Raw genomic sequence first — 11,989 nt, 5'->3', positions numbered from 1 at the left:
GCAAGTCTCTGGAGGGCCAGAGACTCATTGGAGACTAGGGGCTGCCCACGGGCCGGATTGGGAGTCCCTGAGGGCCACAAGTGGCCCCCGGGCCGGGGTTTGGGCACCCCTGGTTTAGACAGATGAACTGGATGCTATGGTTGAACCATGTGGAATGGCTTTCTCCAGTGTGATCTCCCTCACAGGTACCTGACAGGCTGCTGTTGGAAACAGAATACTGAAATAGATGGACTTTCTTTCTGATCCAGCAAAGCAATGCTTCTGTTGCCATGACAGTCCTAGGACAGAGTAGCCTTCCTTAGAACTGCACAGGACTCTTCTTCTTGAAGAAGTCACATGTTGAAATTTCTCCTAAGTCTTTATTTCCATGCCACGAAGTCTGCAAGACTGGTGTGGGGGGGAATAATAAATACAAATAATTACGGATGAACCCTGAGCATGTGAGCATGGTGTTAAAATTATAGCTTGCGGTGCTGGTGTGTACTGTGAGTTTTCCTTTAAGAATCTTCTGGCTAAAGGCAATACAGTGAAAAGCAGGAGGTGGGGACAGGACGAATCACCCAAAAACAAAAAAACAAAAAAAAAGACATGAAGGCAGGAAAAGTTACTCCCGAGGAAAAATGCAGGGCTCGTCCTTTACCCTGACGTCAGATCTGTCTTTAATAAAACCTCCCAAGAGCCAAAAGGGAAAAGTCAGATCTGTGTCAACCAGGCTGCTTGTGAAAGGACGCTTCTGCATTCCCCAAAGTTGTATATTTGTTCTAAGGGAGTTTTCTTGGTTTTATTCAAAGATCTGGGTTCAATCAATGTATTTCATCCTGGCTTCCAGTGATGAGGTGGCTTCTGCCCTGGATTCTAGCAACAAACAGCATTTTGCAGGTGGGTACCATTTTCTTTTCATTCACCCCCCCCCCTTTTTTTTTTTGTTTGCTTTTGTAAACTGGTTGCAAAAAAAAAAAAAATTGCAAAATGCCAATTTTCCTGTACTGGGCAAGCTAGAACAGAAGCGTCTAGCCAGCCAGATGGGACTGTTGGAAATGAGTGTGAGGCACCGAGCAGAGCAAATAGGGGAGATGTCTGGACGGGTAAGGAACTAGAACGCCCACCGCCCCTCCTTGTAGACTGCCAGCTATTTCACCTTTTGACCCAGATGGAATCTATTTTGACAGTTTCAATGAGATCAAGTGATGTGCTAGGGAAGGAGGTGAATGGGACTTGAATTGAAATGAACCTTTGGGACACATGTAGATCTTCTCTGTACAGCCAGGTGAATTTTCAGATGCAGTCGTGCTTATTGAGAGCTCCCCACTGTTTAAAAGCCCCCACTGGGAATGCAGTAAAGGACGCTGGGGGGGGGGGAAACACAGCCACATTTAAAGGAGGAGACTGGTCACATCAGGCGCTGAGGAGTGAAACAGTGACTTTTGGACATGCCACACGTGGCAATCATTCTTGGTCTGAGGCAGCCCAAGAAATGTAAGGGAGGGGATCCGGAAAGGGCAAATGGTTTGTGGCAGACAAATGTGTGTGGCAAACAGACCCAGCTTGAGACTTTGCAAGACATTGTAACGTTTTGAAAGGCACAGATTCCAGGTTGCATTTTGCTCATCTCGAGAGGGCTGATACGTACTACATGGCTCAGTAGTGTAGCTAGAGAGGGTGCAAAGCACTAAGGTTTGCAGGGAGCCTCACTACAGCATTCAATTGGCCCCCTCCCCTTTGGAGCCATTCTGGGCAGTGGGAGTAAAACAGAGGCATAAGGGAGGGAGAGGGATTGCTTGCATGCCGCAGTGAGGCTCCCTGCAAAACTCAGTGCTTTGCACCCTCTCTAGCTATGCCACTTCATGGGCTATCTGCTTTTGCGGATTTTGGTCCCCCCCCCACAGTGGTGTATGACTTGGGGGGGCAATGGGGCACCTGTGCCACTCAAAAACTGGACACTGATGTCAAATGTATCAGAAAGGTTACATAGCATGAGTTAGCTTATTAAAACAATGTTAAACTATTGATCACTTTATTTTGGTGTTTGGAATAATTATACATGGTTTCACAGTCGAAGGTTAAATACCAAATATCAGCTCCCTGAGAGATTTAACAAGCATGGCAGAGAAAGCCGAGTAGCATCTTAGCTTCTCGTTACTCTGTACAGTAAAGCACACACAGCCATTGAATACCACGGCTGGTGGAAGGAAAGGAGACATGTTTTGGACAGCTTTTGTTGATGAACAGCAGTGGTCAGTAAGTTTTTGAACCACAGTTTCCGAGCTGATTCATAGAGCGGCAAGCTGCAGGAGCAGTTTATCTTAGCACTAAGAACTTAAAAGCAGCGTTTGAATCACGCTTGAACTATTCTTGATTATACTCATCACTTCATACAAGGACCAGTCTAAGGCTATGTCCTATTTTACATTATACACGCACAAACACACAACAGATAAGACAGTCTCTATGAATGTGGGTATCGGGATTTGAAGGATCTGATCTGCCAAATCACAGAGACAAGGAGTTACAGAACATTGTATTTGGGATTTGGAAGGCAGATCCTTTTTGCACCTGTATTTCTGTCTGCATTTGGATCTTTACAACCCAATCCTATGAGGGTCTTACGCTGCCAAAACTAGAGTTCCAGAAGTGTAAGTTTCTATACAGCTGTCACAAAATGTAACATGCTGTTTCACACAGCCGTGCCATCACCATGAGTGATGAGCAGTCATGGTAGCACACTAGAGGTCTTTCAGCACCAGTAAGTCAGTGCAGGGGGTGGGCAGGAGGTGGAGTTGGGTGGAACAGGGCGAGTAGGGGAAGGAACTGGATGGGAAAGGCAAGACTGGGTCTGAGATAGGGGTGGGGACAAGAACAGATTGAGGCTGGGAAGGGGATGGTGTTGGCTACAGCCACTCCAACAATATTCTATCCCCCTTCCCAGCTGCAATCTACCTTCCTGGGTCAATTCGGGCTTGAGGCAGCTAAATCACAGGCTCAGGTTCAAGTAGACCCATGAAGGCAGTGGAGGCTTACCTCCAGGCAAGGGAACAAGGGAAATATTCCCTTACCCAGAGAAGACCTTCGGGACTGCCCCTCCCCGCAGGATGCAACATGCACTCCAGCGGTACAGCTGCATTGATGGGGGGGTATTTTATAGGATTGGGCTGTTACTGAAGCAACAATTTACATTTTAAACCATATACCTTTTGCTGTGATCTTCCACACCCTCTTGTTTTAATTCTGGTGGAGAGATCTTAGGAGTCCCTTGGGATGTCCACAAGCAGTTGTGGAATGGAAGCACAAGTAATCAGCACAAGCGCTTCCAGTTCTGAAAGGAAGGAGGAAGGTGCACGGTCCACGATGGACCTCCTCCTGTGTCAGATCCTACAGGATTAATTACAATATTGTATGTGCAGCCTAAATGCAGTGGCATCACTAGGGTTGGTGTCACCCCCATTGATTTTAATTATTTATTTTAATATATAACAGGTCACCCAACAAATCAGTAACCACCAAAAAAACCAGTGGTCAACTTAATGACACTCACACAATGGGATAAATGTTCTAGTATTAACTCTGATACGTGGAAATGCTAACACTTTATAGACTATCTATCAATTGATCTTATCTATAGATACTAACTCCTTATTGGTTCCCTGCTGTATCATAATAGCACCTCATTGGCTCTCAGAACAATCAGTCTCATTGGTAGGTTTCGAGTTAAGGAAATCTACATTTTTGTTACATAAGGCAGTTGTGTTTTCTTTTTTCTGATTAATTGGTAGAATACAGATAATTCAACACTGTTTGTTTCAATCCGGCATGTACAGGAGCCCTAGTTCAAACATAAGTGTGTGTTCCAGTCTTATGTGCATACAGTTACTTAAATGTTGGACCCTCCGGTTGGTTGGCAACCTTCAGTCTCGAAAGACTATGGTATAAGCCTACAGCACCTGGTATTCCCAGGCAGTCTCCCATCCAAGTACTAACCAGGCCTGACCCTGCTTAGCTTCTGAGATCAGGTGAGATCCGGCATGTACAGGAGCCCTAGTTCAAACATAAGTGTGTGTTCCAGTCTTATGTGCATACAGTTACTTAAATGTTGGGCCTGTTTTCTACATCACTGGTGGAGCCTGGTCAGGCATGTACCAGATACCCATACCCTGGAAGGAGCATGCCCCGCGATGCCCCCCATCCCTATTGCTTGCAGGTGAAGCAATTTTCTGTGTTTTTCATCTCATGGCACACTGAATTTTCCATAGTCATTGCCTCTTGTAATGTCACTTCCATCTTCTGGGAGACTTGTTTGAGTGTAGATCTGTTTATAAGGTAACTGTCTATGGCAGTGTTTCTCAAACTGTGACTCAGGACCCACTAGGTGGGTCATGAGCCAATTTCAGGTGGGTCTCCATTCATTTCAATATTTTATTTTAATATATTACACTTGATGCTACCATGGCATGTGACTGCATTTGGAGAAATGTTACAGACCTGTACTTTTAACAAGCTACTATGTATATTTTTTTAACAACGATAGTAAATGGAACTTACTCTTGGGTGCATGGGTGTAGGATTTCAGCCTAGGATTGTCAAAAACTTTCCTGCTTGATGATGTCACTTCCGGTCATGACATCACTTCCGGTGGCTTCCTGACAGATTCTCATTCCAAAATGTGGGTCCCAGTGCTAAATGTGTGAGAACCACTGTCTCTAATTGTATAACCATATGCAATGCTTGTGTGGTGTGGCCAGGGTGTATAGCTTGCCTCACTGTCCTGAGTAACTTGCTTTCTCCCTACTTAATCTTCCTGCTTCCTGCTTTGTGACACAGTTGCAGTCTGAATGATGCTGGGAGCATCATTCAGAAGCCTGGTGCAATGTGAATGGCATTGCTTGGTGGCAGAGGTCTGGAAGAAGAGAACAAAGCTAGGGTAGGGGTGCTACAACCTGAAACATTGCTTGATTCCCCCCCTCCCCAATTCCTCCACTTCTGTGCTACCAAAAAACCTCCAAGACCCTTACTGTGCTCCTCTCGCACTTCCATAAAACTCAGAAATGCGGCTGTTGCACTGTCCCTGTAAATGAAACCAGAACTCCCACACTTCAGGGTTTCACGGAAGTGCGTAAGAAGCATGGTAAGGAGCAGATCATGGTGGCTTGCATCGACAGCAGGTTGGAGGGAAGAAGGGGTGGCAGATTCAGGATGAAAGGCACCCCAAATCTGTCCCCCCTTGGACCCCTCACAATCTGCCACTGATGCAGCCCTTATCAGGTGACACAGCCCCTATCAGGGGGCCTCATGAATGGGTCAGCAGTGCTCTAAGGGCAACAGGCAGCTTCTGCACTGGGCTGTACTCCTATCAGGGGTCCATTCTTGGTACCAGATTTTTACAGATTTTGAGTTTTTTCATTTTCATTTTCATTTTTTACAAAAATTAGAAGTGCAGGAAGTGGTGTTACTTGTTTTTATCTAGTTATCACAGTTTTCCCCAACCTCAATTTCTAATACTTGATTTGCTAGTAAATTCCACCAACTACTCATTTGTACATTTTTTTTTCTCTTTTCTCAACTGTTCCCTGTGCTGTTTCACAAGATCCCTTCTGTTTTCTAGTCTGAGGCTGTCATTATACTCATCTTAATAGGAAAAAGAAAAAGGTGGAGGAAATAAGATGGGGAGTGGAGTGGGAGAGGGGAGAACAGGGGAACAGACATTCTGACTCTGTACTGAAGATTGTGTCACAGTAACAACTGTTACCTCGCACATGTCTGATCTCGGAAGCTAAGCAGAGTCAGGCCTGGTTAGTACTTGGATGGGAGACTGCCTTGGAATACCGGGTGCTGTAGGCTTATACCATAGTCTTTCGAGACTGAAGGTTGCCAACCACCACTGAAGGATGTCTTATAGTAGGCTCAGAAGCTTTGATGCCTTTAAAAGGAGATTAGACAGATCCATATAAGTGAGGTCCATCAACAGCTATGAATGACGCTAGCTATGTGGAACCACCAGAAAGGTGGTGTGTGAGAGTGAGAACTCTTGCCTTCCTACCTTGCTTGCGACTTTGCATCTTGTTAGCCAGGATGCTGCTTAGATGGACATCCTGAATGGGTAGCAGGAGCAGCCCAAAACATGGTGGTTCTAGCCAGGCTTCAAATGCTACCTCCGAATCCCACTCAGATACGTACCCCCTGCTCCCTGCGAGCAGAGAAAGTGGTTGAGTGACTGGGCCAGCAAGTGGGGAACTCAAGAGCTGTTGCTCCCCTGATATTGCTTTCTTTGGCATCCTGCTGTCTAGCTCTTCTGTTCTTAAATCTGTTCCCATTTAGTCATACCTGCAGAGATGAAACTCTCAGCATGGAGTTGTAGCTTGCCTGGAGAAAAGCAGCAGGGCCCAAGACAGAACTTGCTGTGGCACAGAACAGGAGGCCTTCACCAAGCTGAATGTAGCCAACAGTCATGTATGGCAGTGGTGTAGTTAGAGGGGGTGCAAAGCACTCAGTTTTGTAGGGAGCCTCACCGCAGTATGCAGGTGGCCCCTCCACCTCCCTTTGGAGCCATTCCAGGCAGGGGGGAGCAAAACAGAGGCCTTTGTTTTGCTCTCCCCCCCACCCGGAATGGCTCCAAAGTGGAGGGGGAGGGTCCTCTTGCATGCTGTGGTGAGGCTCCCTGCAAAACTTAATGCTTTGCACTCCCTCTAGCTACACCACTGACGCATGGCAGCCCACCAGCACACCCTCCAATATTTGACAAATAAAAATAGGAAGACCCTGATTCTCATACAAAGATCAGTTCCTGCTTGCTGCAAATAGCCAACTTGGGGGGGGGGCAAATAGTTGTCTCTGGGTGTAATTGTAAGTGGGAAATTGTCCAGGATGAACATCCCCCCCCCCACACACACACATACATTTCATGATTCTGATCTGAATTGGGAGCCCACAGCTGCTGTTTATCAAAACTGAACCATTCCTTGTTCACGTTCAGCTTTAAGTCCATCAGTAAATGATGAGCTGAATATAATGCATCTCTTGGCCCTTAAGATGGTTTCATATTACAAAGCATCCCTTCTCTATATAACACAATAATTGAAGTTCCTTATTGTGCAACACAGATGTTCAGGGTCAGATCTCCATAGGTAGGGCATGTTAATTTAGTATCTCAAAGAACAATCTAAGTTCCATGGCACGGAAACGAAAATTCTTTGCAAACCAACTTGAAGAACATGAAAATGGAACCATGTTGTTGTCATAAGGGTCTCACGGCGCACTCAAGTTTTGCTTTGCATCTGAAGCTCCATGCTAGTATTCTTTTATTTTTGGTGAACTCTTCTAATATGTCCTAATAAAGTGAGGGGAGAACGAGCTCAGGAATTCCACTGAGCTAAACTGTACACAGCTCCAAGGTACATAGTATTTATTATCTTTCTTAAATGATTTACTGAACCCACTGGAGCATGTCAGTGCTTGTCATGGAGGATCCTGGGAAAACATGCAGAGGTTGCCTCTGGAACCTCTGTCATTTTGCAGACTGAGCAATGTCAACAGAAAATACTCTCGAGGACCTGCACACCTGCCAACATTTGACAGATGAAAATAGGGAGATCTTGACTCTCATACCAAAGATCAGTTCCTTTATGCTGCAAAAAAAACCACTGGTGGGGGGCAAATAGTTGCCTTACCCTGCCCTGTTCTGCCCATCCCTGCTACTCACTGTGGCTGACGTGCCTTCGCTGCCGGAGGTAGTGACACCATCACCATTTGTGGTAGCAGACCTCAAATGGCCATTTATGAAAGCAGGGTAGTGTCCCACTGTTGCAAAGGGCAGCATAGTCCAAAGTTAGGATTGGGCTGCCAGCTAGTCACATAAGTTTTATGCATGTACAGTGTACATAGTTTGTAGGTCCATATGACTTTACCCAGTTCTTCACATACTGGGTTCAGTGCAAGTAGAGCAATATAGACAATAGGTGCTCTACATTTCCAAGGTTTCCAGTCTCTTGGCTCACTTTTACAATGAATGCATGCACAATCATTCCATAAAAATGCATATGGCACAGCGCATTAATAGTCCAACTGATTTATCCATCCAGAAGAGTATTGTTTTCTCTGATTGGCAGCAGCTCTCCAAGGTTTCTGAAAAGGGTTTCCCCCAGTCCTGCCACTGGTGATTGGGACTGCCTGAGATGGAGCCTTGAAATGTAAAACATGTGTCCTACCGCTAAGCTGTGAGCCTTTCCCAGCAAGCTAGTGCTAATCCACAGAAAAAAGAGGGCTCCCGCTGTATTTGGCTCAAACAGTGTATTAAGAATGATCAATAACACCTGCCTGGTGAGATCTCTTAGAGATAGATTTTGATCTTGGCTGGTCTTGGGAGACGAGATGTCCATCGCTGACACCTCTTGACTGCTGTAAGGACAGTGTGAATCTGCTGGAGGAAGGTAGCAAATATGGATGAAGCACTTAAAGTCTTCAGATCACACATGTTCACTAGTGTGGGAAAGGAGGTAAGATTCACAGCCCAGTCCTATCTAAATCCCTGCATGGCAATGCAAAGGTGCCAGCGTGGTACTGCTGTACTATGTGGGGGAATTTTGGCTGCAGGGCATCTCCTCAGGAAAAGGGGACATTTGTCCCTTTGCCCCAGGGTAAGTAAGTAAGCCCCAGCAGTTGCAATGGGTAAACTTGGACCTGAGCCAGCAATATCACCCCCTCCTGGGCCCAATCCGCCCATCCCCATCCCCATTCCCTCCCCATTCCACCCCAACCCCTACCCCTGTGCTGGATTAACCTCTTCTGGCAGGCATCCTGATGGCCGCCGTTGTGTGCAGGAAGGCTCTGGCCTTCCTGCCAGCAAGCCTGGGCCTTGCATTGTTGCAAAGCACTTCCCTGTCTCTGCTGGCAGAGGAAGGGGGACAATTTGTTATTACAGACAGTTGCCCTAGAGATAGAGCTGCTGAACCTGGAACAGTCTCCCAGAAGCCGGATGTGACATCTCAAGAGGCAAAGACGATAGAGAAAATCATAGAGGTCAGTGTGCCGGGATTAGAAAAATGTTGAAAATTGTTGCTCCACAGCATGCTTAATTTTATACACCTCTATCATGTTCTCTCAGAGATGAATGTTGCAGATATCCATTCATCTATTTTACAAGTATGTAGGTTGCTTTTCACGTGCATGAATGTTCAAAGTACAGGTGTGCACCACTTAATGACCGAGATACATTCTCTGATCCCCATTGTTATGCGATTACGTCAATAAACGAACATCCAGTCCAATCTATTGCCTTTGTTGAGACAACGGCCACTCCCTGTCAGACACTAGCTGGCTGCATAGGCTACTGGGGATAGACCGCCTCTTCTTTGCATTGAGCCCCTCTATTGTGTAAACAGACACTGCTGCAGGCTATGGGAGACACGATTGCCTCATTAGGAGCATTTTTACTGTGCTTTGACCACCGTCATATATGTGGTCTATTGTTAAATGAACGGTTGTTATGGGGCACGCACCTATAGTTGACAAAGTAAAAAAGGCATTGAATCAGAAAACACAGCAAAAGCAATCCATAAAAACTGTAAAATAGCAGAAAAGAAACAGCAAAAAACGAACAAGATCTTTAAAAAGATAGTCAATGTCGCTGTTGTTGTTTGTTTTGCTTTTAGCTTTTGAAAGAGTGGTGTAAACTATTCTCCCTTCTCAGGCAGCGGCTCTAATGAGGCTTGGCTTTATTCTTGCCTGAATGCTGCCCCCTTATGTTTAGACGCAGTATTGTCAATGTATGAAAATTTGAAACCTTTTTTTTAAAGCAATTTCAAGATTATCGTCAGAAACTGATGAACCTCAGAGTTAGACTTTGTTTTTCTCTTTGTAGGAAGACAGAAGTACAAGCAGTTTCTAGTCTGCTTCTCAAGTGATCAGGTTCTCAAAGCTTAGATAAGTAACAGTCGAAATAACAAAATGAAATGAATGTAGCCCTGTTCAGCACTGTGAGTGTTCATGCTTACAAAATGCTAGAAGCATGCCTACTCCCATGCTCCGTAGACTGCCCCCCCCTTTCACCTGTGCAGAGCATTTGTCTGCACAGGTAAATGCTGTCCATGGGGAGAGTTTCTCCCTGGGATTGTGAACACTTGCGATTGACTGTAATCATGACTTTGCCTATGCAGACAAACATTGTCATAAGAACATAAGAACAGCCCCACTGGTTCAGGCCATAGGCCCATCTAGTCCAGCTTCCTGTATCTCACAGCGGCCCACCAAATGCCCCAGGGAGCACACCAGATAACGAGAGACCTGCAAGGCTTCCTGGGAATTGTAGTTAAGAACATAAGAACAGCCCCACTGGATCAGGCCATAGGCCCATCTAGTCCAGCTTCCTGTATCTCACAGCGGCTCACCAAATGCCCCAGGGAGTACACCAGATAACAAGAGACCTGCCTCCTGGTGCCCTCCCTTGCATCTCCTTATATAGGGGAATAAGGAGCATGGCTATGAAGTAGAGTTGGTTTTGCCCAGGTGTGTAGCTAGAGGGGGTGTATTTGCCTCTGTTTTGCTCCCACCACTGGGAATGCCTCCAAAGGGGAAGGGGAGTGGTCGCTTGCACGCCACAGTGAGGCTCCCTGCAAAACATAGTGCTTTGCACCCCCCTCAAGCTACACCACTGGTTTTGCCAGTGCATTCATGCTTTCCCTCGATAAACATTTCTTTCTGTGTGGAAGAAACGAATGAAGAATGTTCTATGTTAGTAGGTCTGATTAACTTGTCATTTCCCAACCCCAGAGAATCTATGGGGTATCAGATCATACATAATGTAATAAATACTTAGCTTAGCTTTGGAGTGCACAAGACTTGCCACCCAATTCTATGCCCCACCACTCCATAGCATGCAGCCCTGCTGATGGCGTGTGCACTGCATGCTATGGGAAGGGGGGGTTGATCACCTGGCCAGCGAGAGGTAAATCCAAAACGTTACACGAGTTCTGCTGTTGTAACTGCATGGCAGGATTGTGCAATAGGCCTACAACCCTATACACACTTACCCATTGAACACAGTTGGGTTGACTTCTGAGCAGACATGTCTAGGATTGTGCTGTTATTCCGGTTAATGCATTGGTTTAAAGTAAACTTTTGCCTGGCTTAAGCCCAAAGTATAAGTGCTTGCACATGACACCTGCAGTTAGATCAAGGGTGTGCAACAAAGTGTGTGTGTGAGGCTCAATTCTTTCGCTTTGATTGGCTTAGTTTTTCTTTTGACAACAGCAGCTGCATTGGGTGCCCTCGCTGTGACCTGGTGGGAAGACTGAGTTGGGGTCTCCTGCCCACAACTGCAGTCCAGTTCTGAGCTGTGAAAACCAGTCCAGATGCTATTAATTACTGTAAAGCTAAGCCTGTCAGGCTAAGAACATGGAAACATCACCTGTTGCTTGGCCCAGTATATTACAAAATAGATGTTAAGATATGTATATAGCTGCGATTCAACCAATTTATGGTTCCAGAATGTACAAAGAGCAGATATCTGAGTCTGGGTGTGGTTTGAATGTATGTAGCAGAGGGTTTGGGGGCGGGGGCACCAGGATGCAGGTCTCTTGTTATCTGGTGTGCTCCCTGGGGCGTTTGGTGGGCCGCTATGAGATACAGGAAGCTGGTCTAGATGGGCCTATGGCCTGACCCAGTGGGGCTGTTCTTATGTTCTTATGGCATGCATATTTTTCATACAGCAAGTGAAATGTCATGGCTGAAGCTGTCATGGCACGCGTGACCCCCTCGCTCCGTTCCGTCAGGCATCAGATAAAATCACAGCTTCTCCAGCAAACCTTGAGGATGAGCTGATGTGCTTCTTTCAAGCTGGGTGGGGCTGACTGGCTGTCTGAGGGGGATTCACTGGTTGGGCTTGGCTTTTGGTTGGGGTTGCTGTTTTACCTTGCCTTATTCCACATGGTGGGACTGGGATGTAACTTTAGCTTTTCCCAGAGAAAACTACTGCTTTGCACAGCAGCCTGTCACATGAATGGGG

At 46.1% G+C, this 11,989-nt stretch overlaps 1 protein-coding gene across 1 annotated transcript in view; it reads left to right on the top strand.

The window, feature by feature from the left end:
- Nucleotides 1-802: 802 nt before the first annotated feature.
- The window catches only part of CCN4 (cellular communication network factor 4), a 30,435-nt gene continuing 19,248 nt past the window's right edge, over nucleotides 803-11,989 (top strand). The window contains exon 1 of the mRNA XM_066625069.1: nucleotides 803-879. Within this exon, the coding sequence (XP_066481166.1) occupies nucleotides 832-879 (48 nt within the window). The 5' untranslated portion in view covers nucleotides 803-831. The remainder of the gene's footprint in view (nucleotides 880-11,989) is intronic.

Source organism: Tiliqua scincoides, chromosome 4 (assembly GCF_035046505.1).
Source record: "Tiliqua scincoides isolate rTilSci1 chromosome 4, rTilSci1.hap2, whole genome shotgun sequence".
In the NCBI taxonomy this organism is placed as follows: domain Eukaryota; kingdom Metazoa; phylum Chordata; class Lepidosauria; order Squamata; family Scincidae; genus Tiliqua; species Tiliqua scincoides.
This window is presented reverse-complemented; position numbering and strand designations above follow the sequence as displayed.